At 36.9% G+C, this 27,149-nt stretch overlaps 2 protein-coding genes across 2 annotated transcripts; one reads left to right on the forward strand and one right to left on the reverse strand.

Moving 5' to 3' along the window:
• Positions 1-1,310: 1,310 nt before the first annotated feature.
• Positions 1,311-3,463, reverse strand: LOC120464259 (BEN domain-containing protein 6). Its single transcript, XM_039653637.2, has 7 exons — positions 3,359-3,463; positions 3,007-3,130; positions 2,732-2,808; positions 2,110-2,178; positions 1,910-1,963; positions 1,544-1,727; positions 1,311-1,429 (listed from the first exon to the last, which is right to left on the reverse strand). The coding sequence occupies exons 1-7, from the start codon at positions 3,461-3,463 to the stop codon at positions 1,311-1,313; spliced, it is 732 nt and encodes a 243-aa protein (XP_039509571.2).
• An 18,449-nt stretch (positions 3,464-21,912) lies between these two features.
• On the forward strand, positions 21,913-26,503 carry LOC120486919 (uncharacterized). Its single transcript, XM_089132286.1, has 4 exons — positions 21,913-21,977; positions 22,083-22,136; positions 22,637-22,693; positions 23,646-26,503. The coding sequence occupies exons 1-4, from the start codon at positions 21,927-21,929 to the stop codon at positions 25,902-25,904; spliced, it is 2,421 nt and encodes an 806-aa protein (XP_088988412.1). The 5' UTR covers positions 21,913-21,926; the 3' UTR covers positions 25,905-26,503.
• Positions 26,504-27,149: the final 646 nt, after the last annotated feature.

Raw genomic sequence — 27,149 nt, forward strand, 5'->3', positions numbered from 1 at the left:
ATAATTACATAGTCAGAAAGATATTGGCTTTCGATTCGAATTTGTTCGTTTTAAATTGGACATTTAAAGCTTTAATCTACAAGACTAAAGCTTTAAATGTCCAATTTAAAACGAACAAATTCGAATGCGGTGGCTGTTTCAGGTCTCGCGCTTCAGTTCACAGAGATCATGAAGCGCGCCTTGATTAATTGTTAAAGCACAATGTTTTTTTGTTATTGTGAGTTTACGCAAATAAATGTATTTGCGAATAATGTATTATTACTTTCTGTATGACCAGAAATGAGTCATTTAAGAGTATTTTAAGTTGTTTCCACTGAAAGAAATGCAATGAAACTGCAAGTGTTCACATGGGCGTCTCGCAGCCATCAGTGCGTGCTCCACACACACTGGATATGCGATTATGCGTCAAAATATTGTGTTTATTTGTGCTCTGTTCCTTTTTTGGATAAAGGCGTCTTCTACATATGCAGCCTAATAAAATGTTACAATAATGATGATGATGATTATTATTATTATTATTATTTGCAGACACGGAGTTTTTGTGAAATGGACGTTTTGCTTATTTTCAATTGGCAATTTCAGTTTGAAGGGTGATGGAAATGCGGCTTTAACTGCTCCGTACTTGCTGCGTTTTATTTCTATAAATTAATTTCGTTTCAAATGGGGTCAAATCAGTTATTAAAGGTGTTAAAAAATTAACTCTGTATCTCGAGGTTGCAGCGTTTGTTATTTGTTAACAGGCGGCGTTTGTTAACAGGCTGCGGCGGTCCCGCAGCCTGTTATATCGCGCAAAAAATCGCTGCTTGAAATGGAGAATCGCCTGTACTGGTCTCGTGACACCATTGCAGCCACTAGGCAGGTGAGTTAATACACATCCCATAAGAAATTTTACCATGGTATTTGTACCATGGTACAAATACCATGGTACTAGTACCATGGTATTTTTGTCAGTACCATGGTACATGTACCATGGTACATGTGCCATGGTATATCTAATAGTATTTTTAATAGTACCATGGTACATGTACCATGGTATATCTAATAGTATTTTTAATAGTACCATGGTACTTGTACCATGGTACTATTAAAAATACTATTAGATATACCATGGTACATGTACCATGGTACTATTAAAGTACCATGGTATATATAATAATATTTTTAATAATACAATGGGACATGTACCATGGTATATATATATTTACGATGCTTTTTGTACCATACAACTGCCAATTTACAATGGAACATGAAATTAAATATTTAGCTCAGGCAAATAAAAACACAGTAACTGTAATTTCTTTCACATTTTATTATTCCCCTTTCTTATTATTCCCTCTTTTCACAATCTTAGCCGCATTCGATAGCTTCTGGCGGATGAATCCCTTTATTTCAGCATCGTTCTTTTCAGGGAAGACAGATTTAACTTCATCTAAAGAGAGAAAAGAAGTAAAGGAAAGGAGAACAGACAAGTTACAGATAGACACATAGACATACAATATATGGATGGCACATTACTGATTTCCACTGAAGAAAAAATACTTACAAATAATCTTCTTGACATCTTCATGAGGGAGTGATGGTCGTGTCTCCCCCTTACTTGATGATCCAAGCCCAGTCACACTGTGAGATGCCATGAATTCGGTGGTGTACAGACCATGCATTAAATCATTGGTGTATTTAGCTGCTGAGACCTTGTTGCAGCGGTCCTTGATTCCCTGTGGAATATCCTAAGAACTTAAATTGGTATCACATTGGGTCATATTGCCAAAGCTTGTTCAGGAGATATCTAAATTCAAAGGGGACAACTAAATAAGTTAGTTAATCTTCCTAATTATCTCAGATTTCTATTTGCAGAAGTTCCCTGGTCCCACTTTGTAATATACTTCTGTTATTAGTGAATATAACTTACCAGACAGACAGCCACAGAAGAGCACACATCCACAGGCAGCTGTGATCTGGAAGACTGCATACAGTATTTAAAAAGCACAGAAGTATGTTACTCACAAGAAAGAGGACAGACATAAAAAACAGATTTGATTTATAACTAAGAAAAACACCAACATATAAAAGCTAATTCAAATGAACCATTAAACAGCAACATATATGTACCTGCAAACTGGGTCCAGCAGTTGAGGTGTGCGGCATACATGGTGCTTCTGCCACATCATTGTTGTCTTTCTGTATGCATTAAAGGGATAGTTCAGATATTTTGAAGTGGGATTTTATCAAAATTATGATAGTCATCTACTGTTATTTACTATCCATTTCAATTGAGTTTGTTTATAAAATAAACAATATTTTTTTACACATTGTAACTATAGCAGACATAAAGTACGGAGGCGTATTGCATTCACTTGAAAAAAAAATCTACTCTGTTTTTCTGAATTAACGAGTTAATTTTTCATAAAAAAATTTGCTCTGTTTTTCTGAATTAATGAGTTAATTTTTCATAAGAAAATTTTTTTGCTCTGTAACAGAGCAAAAAAAAAAATTCCATGAAAAATTAACTCGTTAATTCAGAAAAACAGAGCAAAAAAAAAAAAAAATACATGAAAAATTAACTCGTTAATTCAGAAAAACAGAGTAGATTTTTTTTCTTCAAGTGAATGCAATACGCCTCCGTAATAAAGACATACAGTAGCAGATGAATATATATATATATATGCGTGTGTGTGTATGTATATATATATATTGTTTTATATTGTATATATTGTATATATACACAGCATACCATGGTCCTTGGGAAAGATTGCTTGTTTGGCTGAGCTGAGATAAGCTGCTGCATTGATGAAATCATCTTAGGAAGACCTAGATTTATAGTGTCTGTTAGCAATTTCTACTACAAAACAAGAGAAATAGTCTACAACCCAGCATATTAACCATCTTTAGAAAGACCGTTTGGTGTTTGTATATGGCTGATAGTAATGTCTTTAGCTTTACAGGTTTTTAGTAAATCAAAGTATTTGTAAAGTTAAAAATACACATTACGGTTAATAACCAACTTACCTTCAATGATGCTCAAAGCATTCCTCAGGGAAGAATTTTCCCTCTCAAGTTTAGCAACCCTTTGCTCTAATGTCCTCACGTCACCCTCTTCATTGATGCTGTTTTTGGCCATTTGGTCTCTTGCCTATAATAACAAAATAACTTGTCTATAACAAAACCTTCAAATCATTCATTCACAGTTAAAATCAAATCCTTATAGATGTTATTATGTTTAAAAGGCAGTGGTGTGCAGTACGTGCTAGAGTTCCTTTACTCTGAGTAGTTCTTTCACCGCTGTTAAATGGGTATGGCTATGTTAACTTGTCAAGCAAGGTCACTGTACATCGGATTTAGTATTTCTTAAAACAGATACCTTCTGAAGGTCCTTGTATTTTTTTATAATCTCAGAGGAAGAGGAGGACATCGCCAGCTTATTCTTTTTGCTTGGCCTCTCCTGACAACAGACAATAAAATACATACAAATGTCTGAGTGTGCACATATATACAGTTATGGTATTTGGATATTTTTAAATAATTTGAATAACTCACCTCTGACTGTTCCATGTCATCCTCAAGAAATGGCTTCTTCTTTTTTACCCTCTTGCCCTTTCCCATGTGCTTTTCCTGTTCTTCTCCATCCATGCCTTCCACCAGCCGGTTCCTCATTCGAATGAGTGCACCTTTGTCTTCTATCAAGAGGATCAAGATATTTGTTGCAATAAAGTACTATAATCATGCTTCATGTTTATAGTACATTGTTTAAAATAGGGCAGCATAATACAGGTAGACGTGACACAGTAGATCATGTTATATTATATTTAAAAAAATATATATTTCTTTTTAACTATAAAAAAATAAAAAAATGTTTTTTTTTTCCTTTTTAAATAAAAAAAATATATATTGATATAATTGGAAAAAATATTAGTTAATTTTTTATTTACATATTTATAATTACGTTATTTTAATTTATTTTAAATATTGTAAATATTGTAAGTTAATAACTAATCCGATTCACACACACCCCATGGTTGCGTTAATGCACATATTGTTTTGCCAACCGCTATTCTTTTTTTAGGCTTTGATAAACCTTAGTGCTCCCTAGTACTGTATGAAATCTCGTTTGCATCTATCTCCGTTAGTGCTACAGAATTATAGCCATTACAAGCCAGTCCCACTGAGCTTTCCTTCAGACGTGCCGTTGTCTGTAACTTAGATTCATGAGATTTTGCGGAGGAACACTGTTCTGTTGGACATATAAAAACCGGACAAATCGGCATCATATTGTAGTTATATGAGTACATTTACATTATATTAATACAAATGTAGAATGCGTGTTATTTCTTGATAACATACTGCTAAGGATAACACACCGTTGCCATGGACACTGTGTTCTTGACGCAATACAATCGTTTAAAAATCAATAAACTCCTTTTTAAATCAATATTTTGTGTAAAATTATTGATTTATTTGGTAGGTAACCCTGAAATAAGCTGGATAATGTAGATGGAGGCGGTTATAATAGCGCGATACAACCCACAACCCATTCAGGGCCGCTTCAGGGTTCGCCTCAGGGTTCGCTAGCAACCGCCTCCCTCTCCATTATCCCTTACATATTATATAATATTAACTTTAATTATATTTTATCCGCTATAATTATGTTTTATTAATCTCTATTCATCTTCTATTCATCTTTATTCATCAACTATATAGAATGTAAAGTTAGATTTCCTGAATATCCGCTGTGAGTGAAAATATTTACCATCAGTTGCCAATATCTTGGCAGTCCAAGCAGTCGTTTTTCCATTTTTAGACCACCATACCACATATTCTTTGTCCACATCAGGTTCATAATCACCCTCAATAAGGTTCAACCGGCCAACTTCAACTGTAAGGTTACTAAATTCATAAAGGGCGTACATATTTCCAAAAAGATTGTTTGTTTACGATTCCCACTGCGTCTACTCTCTGTATCCTAGGCAACAAGAGAAGCGGGAAAGTGTCAGGGTGCCAACACGCTTCGCCCTTCGCTCCGTTCTCCTTGGTAGACTGAAGTTCATTAGCAAAAACGGAATATGGTTACAACTTGAGAAAGATGTACAAAAGATTTTTGTCAGACTTAGATGTAGATATTCCAAGATCCACAAAACGATACCGAAATGCCCACAATGAAGCACGAGCACAGCGTGCGCCAGGTACGTACGTTTCTCTTCAGTGAGCATATTAGCAATTTGTTAATAAATTAGCATTAGCTATTGTGACCCTGGACCACAAAATCAGTCTTATGTGTCCAGTTTAAAAAAGAGAGATTTATACTGAATAAATAAGCTTTCCATTGATGTGTGGTTTGTTAGGATAGGACAATATTTGTCAATAAGTTTATTTCGATGAAAAATATCTAACAGCTGTTATTACCGTTGCTCCCCCCTCAGATCAAAATGACGTCAGTGAAGAACAAAGATGCCTCAAGGTTTGAACAAATAGTAGTATTAGATATTTTATGTTGGCAGTGTAAAATAATTATTTTGACTTATAAATATGGGTGTGATGAGACACTTGGGTTACGAGACGAAATGTTGGGTTCACAAGAACGAGACGGGATCCTGCATTCCGGTGAATCTGCACCAATATATGGTGGAAATGTTTTTATTTATGTAAAGAGAAACACATTTGGTGACAGGTGACAATTCAGAGTATAATGCATATAATGCAGTACAGCACTCAGTCATTCTGTGCTGCTGATCGGATCAGTTTTTTCCTGTAGATCAACTTATTTAATATTATCCCTGCTGAGTCATGATTTAGTCTTCCCTCTTAGTTGTGTCTTTGTTTGGGGGGGAAGTAACCTCTTTAAAGGGTACATATCATGCTTTTAAACCATTCATTTTTACATCTAAATCATACCGTTGTGGTCTATATAAAACATAACTGCAGTGCTTGGGTCTGAATTCCTCATTATTATAGCTCCACAGGCCCCTTTTCTGATGTGCGTCTTTGAGCGACCCGTTTCAAAGCGTCCCCTTTAAATAAAAAGGAGATGCGTCATACCCCGCCCGCTCTCCAGGTCGATGAGTTCACGGTCGGTTCAACTCCCCACGTTCGGCCATTATTGTAGCTTGATTAGAGATATACGATTATATACGATACCTTCAAAGAACATTTTTATTCACACTTAAAATGTCAACAACAGAAGACTTGTCCATCAAGCCTTACATATTCGAGCCAGAGCGAGCGAGTTGATAAAGACGACGAACCTGCAGAACAACCACTTCTTCATATGAATATATTGGTATGTGAGTTACCTGTTTTGTGTTAGTCAATGTCCTTATTTGTCAGTTCCGCTGCAAATACGGTGACGCACTTGCTCAAAAAGCGTCATAGACAACAGAAAAATCTGAACAGGTTGAAAAATATGACCAAAACAGAATATAAAGATATAAACGAATCACCTGAAGAGAATAATTTCATCTTTTCTGTACTTATAAACACTCCAAATATACAACAAAATTCATTTAAGGGCTAAAAAAGTGGATTTTGCATGATATGTCCCATTTAAGTGTGCATGTGACCCCATTACCTCACTGATTAGGAATGGGCATTGTTTTAGATCCGGGTATTGATCACCACAAGGCAGCTTTTAACCTGACAAGAAATCTCATCATGTTTTAATTAAGTTGGCTTGAGAAAGCCAACTTACTGAAATCCTATTTAAACTTATTATTAAGTTGGCTTGTGAGAGCCAACTTACTGAAATTCTATTTAAACTTATTATTATTAAGTTGGCTTGTGAGAGCCAACTTACTGAAATTCTATTTAAACTTATTATTAGTGGTGCTTGCAAAGCAACACTATTGTTATCCTCCATACTTATTATTCTTATTTTTCTAATACTTCTGGCCACTTTTTGGCACGCTACTCCTCCCGCAAATTTTGTCACAGACCCATGGGTGAGGTGTCAAATCGACCGGCTCATTTAGGAGAGGTGTGCTATGACTTTTCTAAGAGATCGGTGGTACGATGGTCGCCTCAGGGGCGAAAAACGGCCGAAAAAAATCCCATAGACTTAACATTGCGAAAAATTTTGACGAGTCATAGCTCTGAGATCGGATTTCGCAGAAACCTGTGATTTACCACATTTGAAGAGGGTGACAGGCTCTGTAAGAAAATACCTCACAATGGGGTAAAAGTTGCACCCCTGGGGGGCAGGAGCTGCCCAAATTTTTCCCATTGAAAATTTTCTAGTATAGCATTTTACTATTCCAGGAAAAAGTTTGGAGCACTCCTACGTCCACAGTTTTTGTCACAGACCCATGAATGAGGCATCAAATCGTGCGGCCTATTGAGGAGAAGTGTCCTATCACTTTTATCAGAGATCGGGGGTACGGTGTTCGACCCAGGGGCGAACAAATTTCCAAAAAATCCCATAGACTTAACATTGAGAAAAACTTTGACGACTCGTAGCTCCAAACAAGGATTTCGGACAAATGTGTGATTTGCCACATTTGAAGAGGCTGGCAGGCTCTTTAAGAACATACCACACAATGGGGTAAAAGTTGCACCCCTGGGGGGCAGGAGCTGCCCAAAGTTTCCCCATTGACTTACTATGGTGAAGGACGTCCCATCAAATGCATGTGTTTTTCCTACTATGGTAAATTGCATAGGGATTTTGTATTGAACATAGCTCTGGATCACAGTGTCATAGAGACAAGGGGGCGGGCTCATTTTACTCAGACGACCAATCAGTCTCTCAGGATCATTGTGAAGCTATTAAGCCACGCCCTAGCAACCATATAGAGCACCTTAGCAACAAGTACCATAGACTTCCATTGAAAGAGATCAAAGGGATATCTCCGGATAGAAGTGTCATAGAAACAAGAGGGTGGGCTCGTTTGACTCGGGCCAGCAAACAGCCAATCATGAATCACCTCAACACTTACTGACCACGCCCTAGCAACCATTGTCGAGCACCTTAGCAACCAAAATCTAAAGAGGGATATCTTCCATTCTGAATGTCACAGAGGCATGGGAGTTGTATTATATCAATCATACTGACAGGCAGCCTTTGGAGATTCATGTTTGGCAGCTGCCAAGCCACTACCTAGCAACCAAACAGAGTACCCTAGCAACCATTTTACAAGAACTACATCTCTACATCAGAACATCGTATAGAGATGGGGGTTGGTTTATATCATTCATACTGACAAGCAGCCTTTGGAGCTTCATGATTGGCAGCTGCCAAGCCACTCCCTAGCAACCAAAAACAGTACCCTAGCAACCATTTTGTAAGACTTATATCTCTGCACCAAAACATCGTATAGAGATGGGGGTTGGTTTATACATTCACATTGACTTTTGAGCTTCATGATTGGCAGCTGCCAAGCCACTCCCTAGCAACCAAACAGAGTACCCTAGCAACCATTTTGTAAGACCTACATCTCTGCATCAAAACATCGTATAGAGATGGGGGTTGGCTCTTTTTACTCATGCTAGCAAACATGACTTGCTACATGCTACACATGCTAGCAGAGAATAGCTACATGCTAATATTGATTAGCTAAGTGTTAAATCATGCCAAGAAAATGCTACAAACTTCATAGTAACCATCTGTGACAACTACCAACCTCCTAGCAACAACCTAGCAACCACCCAGAACACGCTAGCAACACCCTAGCAACCACCCAGAATACCCTAGCAACCGCCTAACAACACCATAGCAACCACCCAGAACACCCTAGCAACCACCAAGAACACCCTAGCAACCACCCAGAATACCCTAGCAACCGCCCATCAACACCATAGCAACCACCTAGCAACACCCTAGCAACCACCCAGAACACCCTAGCAACCACCTAGCAACACCCTAGCAACCACTCAGAACACCCTAGCAACTGCCTAGCAACACCCTAGCAACCACCCAGAACACCCTAGCAACCGCCTAGCAACACCCTAGCAACCACCCAAAACACCCTAGCAACCACCTAGCAACACCCTAGCAACCACCCAGAACACCCTAGCAACCACCTAGCAACACCCTAGCAACCACCCAGAATACCCTAGCAACCACATAGCAACCACCTAGCAACACCCAGAACAACTTAGCAACCAACAATAATACCCTAGCAACCGCCTAGCAACCACCCAGAACACCATAGCAACCAGCCATAACACCCTAGCAACCGGGTGGTGAGTTTTGCCACTGCAAGCACCACTTCACATTTTCGTCTGGAAATGTACATTCTAGTTATTATTATTATTATTCTTTTTCTGAGCGGAAAATTTTCTGACTCTATCTCCTCCTAGAGCTTTAACTCCACATACTCCAAACTCGGCACGGACACTCAAACTGTTCTGACTTAGTGTGCTATATCTTTTCTAACTGATCGGACTTACGGTTCTCCTAAAAATGACGATCAAAGTCGGAAAAAACTCCCATTGACTCCCATTGAGAAATTCAAACTGCCCAACTGTCAAAATTTCAAATCTAAATACCTTGAAGCCCCAGACTCAATCAAACTGCCATTCTATACACTATATGAGCCATTGAAACTCATTCAAACTAATGAACCCATCAATCTATGACACTTATCTATCTAATCTTAAACTCTTAAACTCAAAATAAATTAATAAACTCTAAACTTAAACTCTCTAAGACTCATTTAATCTTATAAACTCTAAACTCATAAACTCTCAATTCATAAACTCATACTCTTATAAACTCTCATAAAACTATTAAACTCATAAATGAATAAACTCTGGACACTTACTCAATTAAACTTATAAACTCTAAACTCATAAACTCTAAATTCACACCATAGCAACCAGTTACAGCACCCTAGCAACCGTAGGCCATAGGCACGAGGCCGCAGGCCTCGTGCCATACTAAATAGCGATGATTTCTCAGAAACTTGTAATGTACCACATTTGAAGAGGCTGACAGGCTCTGTAAGAAAATACCTCACAGTGGGGTAAAAGTTGCACCCCTGGGGGGCAGGAGCTGCCCAAAATTGCCCCATTGACTTACTATGGTGTAGGACCCTACACATTGCATTAGGGTTTTATATTGAACATAGCTCTGGATCACAGTCTCGTAGAGACAAGGGGGCGGACTCATTTTACTCACACGACCAATCAGTCTCTCAGGATCATTGTGAAGCTATCAAGCCACGCCCTAGCAACCATTTAGAGCACCTTAGCAACAAGTCCCATAGACTTCCATTGAAAGAGATTGAAGGGATATCTCCAGAAAGAAGTGTCATAGAAATATGTGGATGGTCTCTTTTGACTCCGGGTAGCAAAGTGCCAACCATGAATCACCTCAACAATTTCTGGCCACGCCCTAGCAACAATTAACGAGCACCTTAGCAACCAAATTTTAAAGAGGGATATCTTCTATTCTGAATGTCACAGAGTCATGAGAGTTGAATTATAGTGACAAGCAGCCTTTGGAGATTCATCGCTGCCAGCTGCCAAGCCACTCCCTAGCAACTAAACAGAGTACCCTAGCAACCATTAAGCAAGATTTATATCTCTGCATCAGAACAATGTATAGAGATGGGGGTTGGTTTAAATCATTCATACTGACAAGCAGCCTTTGGAGTTTGATGATTGGCAGCTGTCAAGCCAATCCCTAGCAACCAAAGAGAGGACCCTAGCAACCATTTTTTAACAGCTATATCTCAGAATCAGAACATTGTATCGCGATGGGGGTTGGGTCTTTTGACTCATGCTAGCACACAGGACTTTCAATATGCTAAACATGCTAGCTGTGAATAGCTAAATGCTAATATGGATACTTTATAGTAACCATATGTGAACACTACCAACCAAGTAGCAATACCATAGCAACCACCCAGGACACCCTAGCAACCACCTAGCAACACCATAGCAACCACCCAGAATACCCTAGCAACCACCTAGCAACACCATAGCAACCATCCAGAACACCTTAGCAACTACCTAGCAACACCCTAGCAACCACCAGATCACCCTAGCAACTGCCTAGCAACACCATAGCAACCACCCAGAACACCCTAGCAACCACCTACCAACACCCTAGCAACCACCAAGAACACCTTAGCAACTGCCTAGCAACACCCTAGCAACCACCAAGAACACCCTAGCAACTGCCTAACAACACCATAGCAACCACCCAGAACACCCTAGCAACCGCCTAGCAACACCATAGCAACCACCCAGAACACCCTAGCAACCACCTAGCAACACCATAGCAACCACCCAGAATACCCTAGCAACTGCCTAGCAACACCATAGCAACCACCCAGAACACCCTAGCAACCGCCTAGAAACACCCTAGCAACCACCAAGAACACCCTAGCAACTGCCTAGCAACACCATAGCAACCACAATAGTAACTCTATCTATCTATCTATCTATCTATCTATCTATCTATCTATCTATCTATCTATCTATCTATCTATCTATCTAACTCTATCTCTATCTATCTATCTATCTATCTATCTATCTATCTATCTATCTATCTTTAAACTAAGTTAAACTTAATTTAAACTTTAGACTAATTTAAACTTCAAACTACTTTAAACTTCTTCAAACTTTCTGTTCCAAACTTTCACAAGCCAACTTAAAGTTTGTCTCGACGAACTTTTTAATCTAGTTATTATTATTATTATTCTTTTTCTGAGACTAAAATTTCCAACTCTAACTCCTCCTAGAGCTTTAACTCCACATACTCCAAACTCGGCACGGACACTCAAACTGTTCTGACTCGCGTTGCTATATCTTTTCTAACTGATCGGACTTACGGTTCTCCTAAAAATGACGATCAAAGTCGGAAAAAACTCCCATTGACTCCCATTGAGAAATTCAAACTGCCCAACTGTCAAAATTTCAAATCTAAATACCTTGAAGCCCCAGACTCAATCAAACTGCCATTCTATACACTATATGAGCCATTGAAACTCATTCAAACTAATGAACTCATCAATCTATGACACTTATCTATCTAATCTTAAACTCTTAAACTCAAAATAAATTAATAAACTCTAAACTTAAACTCTCTAAGACTCATTTAATCTTATAAACTCTAAACTCATAAACTCTCAATTCATAAACTCATACTCTTATAAACTCTCATAAAACTATTAAACTCATAAATGAATAAACTCTGGACACTTACTCAATTAAACTTATAAACTCTAAACTCATAAACTCTAAATTCACACCATAGCAACCAGTTACAGCACCCTAGCAACCGCAGGCCATAGGCACGAGGCCGCAGGCCTCGTGCCATACTAAATAGCGATGATTTCTCAGAAACTTGTAATGTACCACATTTGAAGAGGCTGACAGGCTCTGTAAGAAAATACCTCACAGTGGGGTAAAAGTTGCACCCCTGGGGGGCAGGAGCTGCCCAAAATTGCCCCATTGACTTACTATGGTGTAGGACCCTACACATTGCATTAGGGTTTTATATTGAACATAGCTCTGGATCACAGTCTCGTAGAGACAAGGGGGCGGACTCATTTTACTCACACGACCAATCAGTCTCTCAGGATCATTGTGAAGCTATCAAGCCACGCCCTAGCAACCATTTAGAGCACCTTAGCAACAAGTCCCATAGACTTCCATTGAAAGAGATTGAAGGGATATCTCCAGAAAGAAGTGTCATAGAAATATGTGGGTGGTCTCTTTTGACTCCGGGTAGCAAAGTGCCAACCATGAATCACCTCAACAATTTCTGGCCACGCCCTAGCAACAATTAACGAGCACCTTAGCAACCAAATTTTAAAGAGGGATATCTTCCATTCTGAATGTCACAGAGTCATGAGAGTTGATTTATAGTGACAAGTAGCCTTTGGAGATTCATCGCTGCCAGCTGCCAAGCCACTCCCTAGCAACTAAACAGAGTACCCTAGCAACCATTAAGCATGATTTATATCTCTGCATCAGAACAATGTATAGAGATGGGGGTTGGTTTAAATCATTCATACTGACAAGCAGCCTTTGGAGTTTGATGATTGGCAGCTGTCAAGCCAATCCCTAGCAACCAAAGAGAGGACCCTAGCAACCATTTTTTAACAGCTATATCTCAGCATCAGAACATTGTATCGCGATGGGGGTTGGGTCTTTTGACTCATGCTAGCACACAGGACTTTCAATATGCTAAACATGCTAGCTGTGAATAGCTAAATGCTAATATGGATACTTTATAGTAACCATATGTGAACACTACCAACCAAGTAGCAATACCATAGCAACCACCCAGGACACCCTAGCAACCACCTAGCAACACCATAGCAACCACCCAGAATACCCTAGCAACCACCTAGCAACACCATAGCAACCATCCAGAACACCTTAGCAACTACCTAGCAACACCCTAGCAACCACCAGATCACCCTAGCAACTGCCTAGCAACACCATAGCAACCACCCAGAACACCCTAGCAACCACCTACCAACACCCTAGCAACCACCAAGAACACCTTAGCAACTGCCTAGCAACACCCTAGCAACCACCAAGAACACCCTAGCAACTGCCTAACAACACCATAGCAACCACCCAGAACACCCTAGCAACCACCTAGCAACACCATAGCAACCACCCAGAACACCCTAGCAACCACCTAGCAACACCCTAGCAACCACCCAGAATACCCTAGCAACTGCCTAGCAACACCATAGCAACCACCCAGAACACCCTAGCAACCGCCTAGCAACATCCTAGCAACCACCAAGAACACCCTAGCAACTGCCTAGCAACACCATAGCAACCACAATAGTAACTCTATCTATCTATCTATCTATCTATCTATCTATCTATCTATCTATCTATCTATCTAACTCTATCTCTGTATCTATGTATCTATGTATCTATGTATCTATCTATCTATCTATCTATCTATCTATCTATCTATCTATCTATCTATCTATCTTTAAACTAAGTTAAACTTAATTTAAACTTTAGACTAATTTAAACTTCAAACTACTTTAAACTTCTTCAAACTTTCTGTTCCAAACTTTCACAAGCCAACTTAAAGTTTGTCTCGACGAACTTTTTAATCTAGTTAGTGTGAATGCTTCAAGCATTCACACTCTTGAAATCCAAATCTTTCTTATTATTATTATTCCGTATTCTTCCGTACGTTTTTCGGTCGCTTTCTTCTCCTCTCTACTTTGTGCTACAAAAACCATTCAAGTATCAAAATGTGCAGCTTTTCAAGGACATGTGTGCTATTACTTTTCTTTTTTATAACCTTTATAATTTTTAAATTATTAAACTTTTTGTGCATATTTTTTAACATGGAAGTCAATGGAGAATTCTTCAAATTCTGTTTTATGCTCCGTCTGCTTTCAAAGCCTACAACTTCTGCATACTTTCAGCTATTTCTGTCATTTAAACTTTAAAATGTTGAGAAATTTGTAAGCTATTAAAGTTGTATTCAACTTTTTGATATCTATTATTATTTTTTCACAATCTCTACTTTAGTCTCATGATGTTTTTCAACCCGTTTCTGAAATTATAATGGGAGTGAATGAGAGAGACTGTTCAGAGCTAGAGCACGTGCTAGAGTGAGCCAGCTTGAAACCTAATGCTAAAAAATAATTTTTAAATCGCTGGCCTGGCCACAATTTTCACTCTTTGGGCATAAAATTATACTTGAAACGTAGGTATTTTTGTTGTGGTTCCTCTCATGTGTTTAGTAAATCCCTGGGACTTATAGTTTTTTCACTGTGTCCTTCCAAAGGACAAGAGTGACAGACATTCCTCCATTGGCAGCAATTATAAATTCAGGTCAAACTTTTGTGATCAGAGCAATACAAACCAGTTTTTTAACTTGCCAAAGTGGTCCCTTTTTTTAACTCTATCCACAAAAAAAATACATCACATCGTTCACAAAGGCCTTGTCTCGCTCACGGTCAGGTCATTTCGCCAATACAACCTATAGTTTTGTCTCTATTGAGGTTTGTTCGAGGCCAAGTATCAGCAATTTTGGCCTCTGTCTAAATAGGAAAGCTGATTGCACAGGTGATGCTGATTAGCAAAGATCAAAGGGAGACACACATAACTGGTCCTGTGTTCTGATTGGTGGAAAGTCACTCAGCTCTTTTCTGAAGGATACTACAAGTTTTTGTTGCATTTATGCCTCTACTTCTCCTGTTCTCCCTCTCTCTTCCCTCCTCTTCTCCTCCTCCAATCCTCTACTCCTCCTGTCCTCCTATTCTACCCTCCTTTCATAATCTCTTCTCCTTTCTACTCTTCCTTTTATCCTCTTCTATCCATCTGCCTGTCTTAACTATTTGACTTTCTGTGTCCAAATGATCTATCTATCTATGTATAGACTATGTATGTATCTATCTGTGTATCTATCTATCTATCTATCTATCTATCTATCTATCTATCTATCTATCTATCTAACTAATCCATCTATATTTCTAACTAATCTATCTTTCTTTCTTTCTAGATAATCTATCTTTCTTTCTAACTATACTATCTTTCTTTCTAAATAATCTTTTCTTTCTTTCTAACTATACTATCTGTCTTTCTTTGTAACCAATATATCTTTCCTTCTTTCTTTCTAACTAATCCTTTCTTTATTTCTAACTAATCCTTTCTTTCTTTTTTCATCCTTTCAAATCCATCTTTCTTTCTAACTAATTCTTTCTTTCTTTCTTTCTTTCTTTCTTTCTTTCTTTCTTTTAAATTCATATTTCTTTCTTACTAATCATTGCTTTCTTTCTTTCTTTCATCTATCTATCATCTATTTTTCTTTCTTTCTTTCTTTCTTTCTTTCTTTCTTTCTTTCTTTCTTTCTACCTAATCTTTCTTTCTTTCTTTCTTTCTTTCAAATTCATATTTCTTTCTTACTAATCCTTTCTTTCTTTCTTTCTTTCTACCTAATCTTTCTTTCTTTCTTTCTTTCAAATTCATATTTCTTTCTTACTAATCCTTTCTTTCTTTCTTTCTTTCAAATCCATATTTCTTTCTAACTAATCTTTCTTTCTTTTTATCTTTCTTTCTTTCTTTCTTTTTCTTTATTTTGAATAATCTATCTATCTATCTATCTATCTATCTATCTATCTATCTATCTATCTATCTATCTATCTATCTATCTATCTATCTTTCTTTCTACCTAATCCATCTTTCTTTCTTCCTTTCTACCTAATCCTTCTTTCTTTCTTTCTTTCTTTCTTTCTTTCTTTCTTTCTTTCTTTCTTTCTTTCTACCTAATTCATCTTTCTTTCTTTCTTTCTTTCTTTCTTTCTTTCTTTCTTTCTTTCTTTCTTTCTTTCTTTCTACCTAATCCATCTTTCTTTCTTTCTTTCTTTCTAATAATCCATCCATCCATCTATCTATCTATCTATCTATCTATCTATCTATCTATCTATCTATCTATCTATCTATCTATCAAATCCATCTTTCTTTCTAACTAACTAATCCTTTCTTTCTCACTAATTCTTTCTTTCTTTCTTTCAAATCCATCTTTCTTTCTAACTAATTCTTTCTTTCTTTCTAATCCATATTTCTTTCTTTCTTTCTAACTAACTAATCCTTTCTTTCTTTCTCTCTCACTAATCCTTTCTTTCTCACTAATCCTTTCTTTCTTTCTTTCTTTCTTTTAAATCCATTTTTCTTTCTAACTAATTCTTTTCTTTCTTTCTTTCTTTCTTTCTTTCTTTCTTTCTTTCTTTCTTTCTTTCTTTCTTTCTTTCTTTCTTTCTTTCTACCTACCCCCTGTCTTTCTCTACCTTTCTTTTTTGTACTCCTTTACTTCTCTACCTCTGTCTCTTTCTCTACCCCTATATTTCTTTACCTCTGTGTCTACATCTCTACCTCTCTTTACCTCTCTAAGTAAACTTGTAGTTTTCTACAATTTTTGGATCTTGTTTTGCATTTCAGCTTATTAAATGCATTTGAATTAAGCTTTTTTTTCTTTTTTGCTCTGTTTTGCTGTTGTTTGAACTGCAATATTTTTTTTTTTTTAAGCATTTCAGTTCAGCTTTTGAAGCATTCACACGCATATTCCGCAGGAAATGCAATTTTTCTAGTTATTATTATTCTTCTTACTCAAAATTTTCTGACTGCTACTCCTCCTAGAGCTTTAACTCTACAAACTCCAAACTCGGGTCAGACCTTCAGACTGTTCTGACTCGAGTTGCTATATCTTTTTAGACTGATTCGACTTTCAGATTTCTTAAAAATTAATATTAAAAATCATAAAAATCCCATTGACTTTCATTGCAGCATGGTCAAATTGAGCCAAGACTACGGTGGCCCAATAGCGTACAACAAAAACTCAAATCTAAATTCCCTGAAGCCCTAGACTCAATTAAACTACCATTCTATATGAACTAATGAACTTATCTATCTATCTATCTATCTATCTATCTATCTATCTATCTATCTATCTATCTATCTATCTATCTATCTAACAAATCTATCCATCTTTCTTTCTACCTAACTAATCTATCCATCTTTCTTTCTAACAAATCTATCCATCTTTCTTTCTACCTAATCTATCCATCTTTCTTTCTAACAAATCTATCCATCTTTCTTTCTAACAAATCTATCCATCTTTCTTTCTAACTAATCTATCCATCTTTCTTTCTAACTAATCTATCCATCTTTCTTTCTAACAAATCTATCCATCTTTCTTTCTACCTAACTAATCTATCCATCTTTCTTTCTACCTAACTAATCTATCCATCTTTCTTTCTAACTAATCTATCCATCTTTCTTTCTAACTAATCTATCCATCTTTCTTTCTAACAAATCTATCCATCTTTCTTTCTACCTAACTAATCTATCCATCTTTCTTTCTACCTAACTAATCTATCCATCTTTCTTTCTAACAAATCTATCCATCTTTCTTTCTAACTAATCTATCCATCTTTCTTTCTAACAAATCTATCCATCTTTCTTTCTACCTAATCTATCCATCTTTCTTTCTAACTAATCTATCCATCGTTCTTTCTAACTAATCTATCCATCTTTCTTTCTAACTAATCTATCCATCTTTCTTTCTAACAAATCTATCCATCGTTCTTTCTAACTAATCTATCCATCTTTCTTTCTAACTAATCTATCCATCTTTCTTTCTAACAAATCTATCCATCTTTCTTTCTACCTAACTAATCTATCCATCTTTCTTTCTACCTAACTAATCTATCCATCTTTCTTTCTAACAAATCTATCCATCTTTCTTTCTACTTAACTAATCTATCCATCTTTCTTTCTACCTAACTAATCTATCCATCTTTCTTTCTAACAAATCTATCCATCTTTCTTTCTAACAAATCTATCCATCTTTCTTTCTAACTAATCTATCCATCTTTCTTTCTAACAAATCTATCCATCTTTCTTTCTACCTAATCTATCCATCTTTCTTTCTACCTAATCTATCCATCTTTCTTTCTACCTAATCTATCCATCTTTCTTTCTAACAAATCTATCCATCTTTCTTTCTAACAAATCTATCCATCTTTCTTTCTACCTAATCTATCCATCTTTCTTTCTACCTAATCTATCCATCTTTCTTTCTACCTAATCTATCCATCTTTCTTTCTACCTAATCTATCCATCTTTCTTTCTAACAAATCTATCCATCTTTCTTTCTACTTAACTAATCTATCCATCTTTCTTTCTACCTAACTAATCTATCCATCTTTCTTTCTAACAAATCTATCCATCTTTCTTTCTAGCAAATCTATCCATCTTTTTTTCTAACTAATCTATCCATCTTTCTTTCTAACTAATCTATCCATCTTTCTTTCTAACTAATCTATCCATCTTTCTTTCTAACAAATCTATCCATCTTTCTTTCTAGCAAATCTATCCATCTTTCTTTCTAACTAATCTATCCATCTTTCTTTCTAACAAATCTATCCATCTTTCTTTCTAACTAATCTATCCATCTTTCTTTCTTACTAATCTATCCATCTTTCTTTCTAACTAATCTATCCATCTTTCTTTCTAAATAATCTATCGTTCTTTCTTTCTAACAAATCTATCGTTCTTTCTTTCTACCTAACTAATCTATCCATCTTTCTTTCTAACAATTCTATCCATCTTTCTTTCTAACAAATCTATCCATCTTTCTTTCTAACTAATCTATCCATCTTTCTTTCTAACAAATCTATCGTTCTTTCTTTCTACCCAAGTAATCTATCCATCTTTCTTTCTAACAATACTTTCTTTCTTTCTTTCTTTCTTTCTTTCTTTCTTTCTTTCTTTCTTTCTTTCTTTCTAACAAATCTATCCATCTTTCTTTCTAACTAATCTATCCAGCTTTCTTTCTAACAAATCTATCCATCTTTCTTTCTAACTAATCTATGCATCTTTCTTTCTAAAAATTCTTTCTTTCTCTTTCGTTCTTTCTTTCTTTCTTGATGCTAATAACATGCTAATCATGCTAGCTTTCTGCTAATCATGTTAGCTTCTTGTTAAAAACATGCTAGCATGATGCTAGCTACATGCTAATCATGCTAGCATGATGCTAGCTACATGCTAATCATGCTAGCTTCTTGCTAAAAACATGCTAGCATGATGCTAGCTACATGCTAATCATGCTAGCATGATGCTAGCTACATGCTAATCATGCTAGCTTCTTGCTAAAAACATGCTAGCATGATGCTAGCAACATGCTAATCATGCTAGCTTCTTGCTAAAAACATGCTAGCATGATGCTAGCTACATGCTAATCATGCTAGCATGATGCTAGCTACATGCTAATCATGCTAGCTTCTTGCTAAAAACATGCTAGCATGATGCTAGCAACATGCTAATCATGCTAGCATGATGCTAGCTACATACTAATCCTGCTAGCTTCTTGCTAAAAACATGCTAGCATGATGCTAGCAACATGCTAATTATGTTATTATGATGCTAGCTACATGCTAATCATGCTAGCATGATGCTAGCTACATGTTAATCATGCTAGCTTCTTGCTAGCAACATGCTAATCATGGTAGCATGATGCTAGCTACATGCTAATCATGCTAGCTTCTTCCTAAAAACATGTTAGCATGATGCTAGCAACATGCTAATCATGCTATTATGATGTTAGCTACATGCTAGTCATGTTAGCTTCTTGCTAAAAACATGCTAATCATGCTAGCTTGATGCTAGCTACATGCTAATCATGTTAGCTTCTTGCTAAAAACATGCTAGCATAATGCTAGCAACATGCTAATCATGCTATTATGATGTTAGCTACATGCTAATCATGCTAGCTTCTTGCTAAAAACATGCTAGCATGATGCTAGTAACATGCTAATCATGCTATTATGATGTTAGCTACATGCTAGTCATGCTAACTTCTTGCTAAAAACATGCTAATCATGCTAGCTTGATGCTAGCTACATACTAATGATGTTAGCTTCTTGCTAAAAACATGTTAGCATGATGCTAACAACATGCTAATAATGTTATTATGATGCTAGCTACATGCTAATCATGGTAGCATGATGCTAGCTACATGCTAATCATGCTAGCTTCTTGCTAAAAACATGCTAACATGATGCTAGCAACATGCTAATCATGCTAGCATGATGCTAGCTACATGCTTATCATTCTAGCTTCTTGCTAAAACATGCTAGCATGATGCTAGCAACATGCTAATCATGTTAGCATGATGCTAGCTACATGCTAATCATGCTAGCTTCTTCCTAAAAACATGTTAGCATGATGCTAGCAACATGCTAATCATGCTATTATGATGTTAGCTACATGCTAGTCATGCTAGCTTCTTGCTAAAAACATGCTAATCATGCTAGCTTGATGCTAGCTACATGCTAATCATGTTAGCTTCTTGCTAAAAACATGCTAGCATAATGCTAGCAACATGCTAATCATGCTATTATGATGTTAGCTACATGCTAATCATGCTAGCTTCTTGCTAAAAACATGCTAGCATGATGCTAGTAACATGCTAATCATGCTATTATGATGTTAGCTACATGCTAGTCATGCTAACTTCTTGCTAAAAACATGCTAATCATGCTAGCTTGATGTTAGCTACATACTAATGATGTTAGCTTCTTGCTAAAAACATGTTAGCATGATGCTAACAACATGCTAATAATGTTATTATGATGCTAGCTACATGCTAATCATGGTAGCATGATGCTAGCTACATGCTAATCATGCTAGCTTCTTGCTAAAAACATGCTAACATGATGCTAACAACATGCTAATCATGTTAGCATGATGCTAGCTACATGCTTATCATTCTAGCTTCTTGCTAAAACATGCTAGCATGATGCTAGCAACATGCTAATCATGTTAGCATGATGCTAGCTACATGCTAGTCATGCTAGCTTCTTGATAAAAACACGTTAGCATGATGCTAGCAACATGCTAATCATGCTATTATGATTCTAGCTACATGCTAATCATGCTAACAACATGCTAATCATCTTAACTACATGCTAATCAAATTAGCATCAAGCTAGCTACATGCTAATCATGTTAGCTTCTTGCCAAAAACATCTATCTATCTATTTATCTATCTATCTATCTATCTATCTATCTATCTATATTTCTTTCTAACTAATCTATCTTTCTAACTAATCTATCCATCTTTCTTTCTTTCTTTCTTTCTTTCTTTCTTTCTAATCTATCTTTAAAACTTCATTCAAACTTCAAAACTTCAAACGCTCTGGTCCGGCTTTCTCAAGCCAACTTAAAGTTTGTCATCAAACTTTTTTTTCTAGTCTTAATTGTTGCTCAAGTTCTCATCACATCCCTACATATAAATCATTAGTTTACAATAAATGTCCTCATTTAAATGCTCTGCTCTTGTATTACAGCATGCTGACGGGGGCACAAACTCCCTAAATGAGAATGCAGGTGAAGATGTAATGGTGTGTATGATTATTTTATTATTATTATTATTGTTGTTATCAAAAACAGAAATCTCTGTAGGATAAGTTTAATCACATTCCTCTGTCTCTCAGGCTGATCACATGTCTAGTGGGTCATCAGATGACAGAGGGCAGGATCCACTGCATGAAATGGTACAGTTTCTTTTGTCATGCGGTAATTGTTCCACTAGGAGGACAGACAAACTGAACTCACTGGTGTTTGGCTTACCTGTGACTTCTTGTGCTCTTCTATTACAGCATGTTGAGGGAGGCACAGACACTTCAGATGAGAGTGCAGACGAAGATGTAATGGTATGTATGATTGTTTACATTATTAGATAGGTAAAGATGTATCTGACAAAAACAGTTCAGCAAATAATATATAAGTGTTTCTGGTGGTGTTATTAATATAGTGCTAATTTACTGCACATTCATTTATATCTCCAGAATATATTTGGCTACTTTCTGCATTTTTGTGCTATAGGTACAGTACATTGTTCCAGATCATATTCAAAAAAAATTTATCGAGTCCAAATGAAATTTTCAATCTATTATTTTTACAAATTGGCATTCTCAGGAAAGGGGAAAAAAGTTAAATATGACCCGGAAAAATGTACCTATAGCACACTAGCAGTAGCACTATAAGTATTTTACATATCTTGTATTTTATTTTCATACACTGTTGTGCTGTGTATACATTGATGTGTTGTGTATTGTGTTGTATGTTGGGTAATACTGTAGCACTTTGCCCAAGACAAATAAAGTTTATCCTATCCTTTCCTTTCTGTATTTTGCAACTTTCTTTATTATAGCACGAAGAACAGACTAACCCAGTTTCATCTGACGACGATACTTCAGAAGGTCCAACGGTGTGTTTTGTTTTCATTTTCATTTTACCATATAGACTAATGTACTTATTTTGTGTAAATATTGAAAATAACAATTTATTTTTCCATCATGTGAAGAGCTCATTGCATGGATAAAATCTGCTCTCAAAATACAAATTCAAGTCTCCTTCAAAAACATGAAGTAGACCTAGTTGACCTACCTCCAACTGTAGGTCCAACTGAGGTATTTCGGGTCCAAAATGTGTTAAAATAAAATTCTTTAAAAAATGGTAAAAATCGTGGCTTTAGCGGACTTTAGCGGACTTGGTGACTTTATTGGTACTTGGTATATGAACACCGCCAAAATAGACAACACGACTGTTTTCAACATTGAAAATAATAATTTATGTTTTTTGAGCATAAAATCATCATATTAGAATGATTTCTGAAGGATCATGTGACACTGAAAACTGATGTGTATTCAGCAACAGTAACGATGTTAAAAATTCAGCTTTCAAATTACATTTCAAAATATATTCAAATAGAAAACAGTAATTTTAAATTGTCATAATATTTTGCAATATTACTGTTTGTCAATTTTTTTTTCATCAAATAAAGCAGCCTTGGTCAGCAGAAGAGACTTCATTGAAATTTTTTATTTTTGACCCGAAAGTTCTGAGTTTGAGTTATAAATTAAGTACCCCAGGGGGTTAAATACATATTGTCATGTAAAACAAAAGCATTATCAATGGGGGATTTCAGAATTGCCTGGACCCTATATTCCCATGTATTTGTGTTTAGGTTACTAATGGGATTTTTACCATGGTTTATTGTTAAACCAGTAATCATTCCATCCCTATACACCTGAAGTATTCAAAGAGCACCTGTATGTGATCCAGCGGCAATTTTAGCCCATTTTCTTAATTATTTATTTTGTTTGGTATTGATATATTATGACTGGATGGTAATAAATATTTTCCTTTGTAATTTTTAGGAGCATGTTTTTGACCCTAACTTCAATGATGAAAAGAAAATTTACGCTGGTTCTTCCGTTACAATGGGGGCTCTCCTTCTTCTTCTCTTGGCATTCATCCTGAAGCATGGCCTGTCAAAAGCAGCGATCAAAGACCTCCTGGAGCTCCTAAATTGTGTGGTGCCTGGATGTGTGCCAAAGTCTGTTTGGTTTTTAAAGAAACACTTTTTTGATTTCAAGGACAAGACAGAGCTTCATTTTTACTGTCCTAGATGTTCAGACTACCTTGGTGTTGAACCCGGTAATGAGTGTGGAGTGTGCCAGCAGACCTTCAACAAAAAAGCTCTAATTGAGAAGGCATACTATTTCCTTGTCATGCCACTCAAGGTTCAGCTAAGAAATATCCTGGCCCATGTACAATCAAAGCTACAGAAACATTTCACAAGAGATGGCTGTGTTTCTGATATCAACACTGGAACGGAATACAGACGCGAGACACAGGGAGTACACACTGACAGTATTACGCTAACCTTCAACTGTGATGGTTCCCCTGTGTTCAACTCATCAAAGACTTCAATTTGGCCCATTCTGTGTACTATCAATGAACTTCCATTTGTGGATCGATGTAAAAACGTTATATTGCATACGTTATGGTTCGGCAAAGGAAAACCCCCGGTTCACAGTTTCTTCACCCCATTCATCCGTGAACTTCAAAAACTAAGGGACACAGGATTCTGTTGGAAAGATGAAACTGGGTCAGAACATCACACCAAAGTAACAGCTAAAATATGTATATGTGATGCAGTTGCAAGGGCAATGGTGCAGAACTTTAAACAGTTCAATGGAGAATTTGGATGTGGTTTTTGCTACCACAAAGGGGAGATGGTACAAAAAGGCAGAGGTTTCACTAGAGTTTATCCTGTACACATAGTTGGGTGCGACCTGAGACATATGGCTGAAACAGTGCAACTTGCTGAGTTAGCGATGGAAAATGGTAATGACCAATCTCAAAGGGGTGTTAAAGGTCCAAGTCCACTGATCCTGTTGCCATCATTTGACATTATCAAGGGGTTTATTCCAGATTACATGCATTGTTTTTGTCTTGGTGTAGTCCGTCAATTTGTCAATCTTTGGTTTGACCCTCATTATGCCAACAAGAACTTCCACTTGACTCCTCGCCAGATGAATGACCTAGACAAAGTGTTGTGTAAAATTCAGCCACCAAATGAAGTTAGAAGAAATCCTAGGCGCTTAAGTGAGAGAACATATTGGAAAGCTTCTGAGTGGAGGGCATTTGCTCTCCTCTGTTCTCCTGTAGTACTTAGGAATGTTTTACCAGGGCTGTACTACAAACACTGGATGCTTCTTGCATGTGCACTTCACATCCTCCTCTCCCAGTTTGCCACACAGGATGAGCTCAATTGTGCAGAGTTATGTCTAGTTCAGTTTGTAGCAAAAGTGCCTGCTCTTTATGGTCTCGAGCATTGTTCATATAACTGCCATTTGTTGACGCATCTTACCCAGAGTGCCAGGGACTGGGGTCTTCTATGGACCAATTCAGCATTTGTTTTTGAAGACATGAATGGCAAACTCTTGCAGCTGTATTCTGGCACACAGTCAGTTTCGTCACAGATTTTTAAGCATTTCTTTTCATATCAGAAGGTTGTAAGGAAAGGAAATGCTGTACTTCATGATTCAAGCAGAGAATTGCAAGATTTTTTCTGTTCCATGACAGGTGACAACATTGTTACGAAGTCTTCATGTTACATCAGAGAACATTTAGTGACTTTGGGGTGTGGCTCTCACAGACTGTTAACTGCCAGAGAGATTGCTGCACTGCAAAACAGTTCTACGCTCACAGAGTACCAACATAAGAACAGTTCAACTGTATATAAGCGTTGCGTGTATAATGGTATGTTAGTCACCACCAGAGATTACAGCGTCAATTTCAAAAGAAACAATTCTGTAATCAAAACAGCTGATTGCTTTGGCATGGTAGAATCCTTGGTTGTTGTACCAAAACCCTGTAACTGTGAAAGAGGGTCTAACTGCTCTTGTAGAGAACTTATTATTTTCTATAAGCAACTAAAGCGGGAACACAGACAACCCGCTATCAATGATGCAGATATCAATACAAACATCGCAAAGTTTCTTGTGAAAGTAAGGATTTCAAATGAAATGTGTGCAATGACATGTGAGGACATAGTAGCTAAGTGTATTGCAATTGAACATGAGGGTCAGTTATATGTGATGAAAATGCCTGTGTTTGAGCAGAGTTAAATTAATGCAAGCTAACACCAGCCTCAAAAATGCAATTGTCTCACAGTAGTTGTCACATCCACGCAGTAGGGTTGAGGAAAACAAGTGTATGTATGATGATATAAATGTGTATATTTTTGTGTTTACGTAACACAAAGGGTCGTTTTAGATGTTGCTTGAACCCTCTTCAATCAGTTACTATAGTACTTGCGTGGGATTACAGTGTTTTTGTACTTCATAATACTCAGTGTGAGTTGTTTTATATTATTTATTTATTTATTTATTTGCTCAGGACCATAAATCAATGGATAGAGCACAAACAAGAAATAAAATAAATACCAAAGAAGAAATTATGACATATTGTTTTGTAAACAAAAACAAAGGTACCATGCAATATACCATGGTTATATCTGTACTAGGGTATGTACCATAAATCTGAGGGACCATATTATGTACCATAGTAACAGCTACAGTACCATACAATGTACCATGGTAATATGGTACTGCAGAATGCACCATGGTAACATCTGAGGTACTATGGTATGTACCATGGTAAATCTAAGGTACCATACTATGTACTATACAGTACCATACTATGTACCTTGGTACCATGGTAATATCTGAGGTACTAATGGTATGTACCATGAAGGTACTATGGTACTAGTATGGTATACCATGGTACGTACTAGAAACAGCTACAGTACCATACTATGTACCATGGTACCATCTGAGGTACTAATGGTATGTACCATGGTACTACTATGGTATACCATGGTACGTACTATAGTTTTTCATGGTAAAATTTCTTATGGGATGCTATCTTCCTAATTAAAAAAATAAATTAATTCATAATACCCGCTGAAATGGGTTTGGTTTTATGACGTTTGATCCAGAAAGGCGTGTTAGGGGTGGGGTCTGGGGCAGCGCTGTGGGGCTACTGGCCCGGCAGTGGAAACGCAAGCCCGGTGCTTGAGGCCCGAGGCCACTAGCTCGGCTCGGCTCGCTGTTAGCTCTGGCCCAGCCCTAGCCCGGCAGTGGAAACGCGGCTAATGACGCCTTTGTGGCTGCTTTATTTCTCGATCCTAGATACAGACTTTTTCTCAGCGAACTTCAATCCGAAAACGCAAAAATTCACTTATGTCGTGCCTGGGAAGCCATTCAGACTTTATCCGGCAGCAAAGTAACTACACAGTACACTCCATCTCAGTCATCCGACGATGACGATGAGATAGAACAGCTGTTGATGGCGAAAGAAAAAGAAAGCAC

Source organism: Pimephales promelas, chromosome 2 (genome assembly GCF_988280905.1).
Source record: "Pimephales promelas chromosome 2, fPimPro1.hap1.1, whole genome shotgun sequence".
Taxonomy (NCBI): Eukaryota; Metazoa; Chordata; class Actinopteri; order Cypriniformes; family Leuciscidae; genus Pimephales; species Pimephales promelas.

What these genes read in the sequence shown, in the direction of transcription:
- LOC120464259 (XM_039653637.2), bottom strand. Translation starts at nt 3,463, where the DNA reads ATGTATTTTATTGTCTGTTGTCAGGAGAGGCCAAGCAAAAAGAATAAG. An exon ending in CTGCTGGACCCAGTTTGCAG is followed by an intron (nt 1,964 to 2,109) that starts GTACATATATGT and finishes TACTGTATGCAG; the next exon opens with TCTTCCAGATCACAGCTGCC. An exon ending in AGATGTCAAGAAGATTATTT is followed by an intron (nt 1,430 to 1,543) that starts GTAAGTATTTTT and finishes TTCTCTCTTTAG; the next exon opens with ATGAAGTTAAATCTGTCTTC.
- LOC120486919 (XM_089132286.1), top strand. Translation starts at nt 21,927, where the DNA reads ATGTCTAGTGGGTCATCAGATGACAGAGGGCAGGATCCACTGCATGAA. An exon ending in GTGCAGACGAAGATGTAATG is followed by an intron (nt 22,137 to 22,636) that starts GTATGTATGATT and finishes TCTTTATTATAG; the next exon opens with CACGAAGAACAGACTAACCC. An exon ending in ATACTTCAGAAGGTCCAACG is followed by an intron (nt 22,694 to 23,645) that starts GTGTGTTTTGTT and finishes TGTAATTTTTAG; the next exon opens with GAGCATGTTTTTGACCCTAA.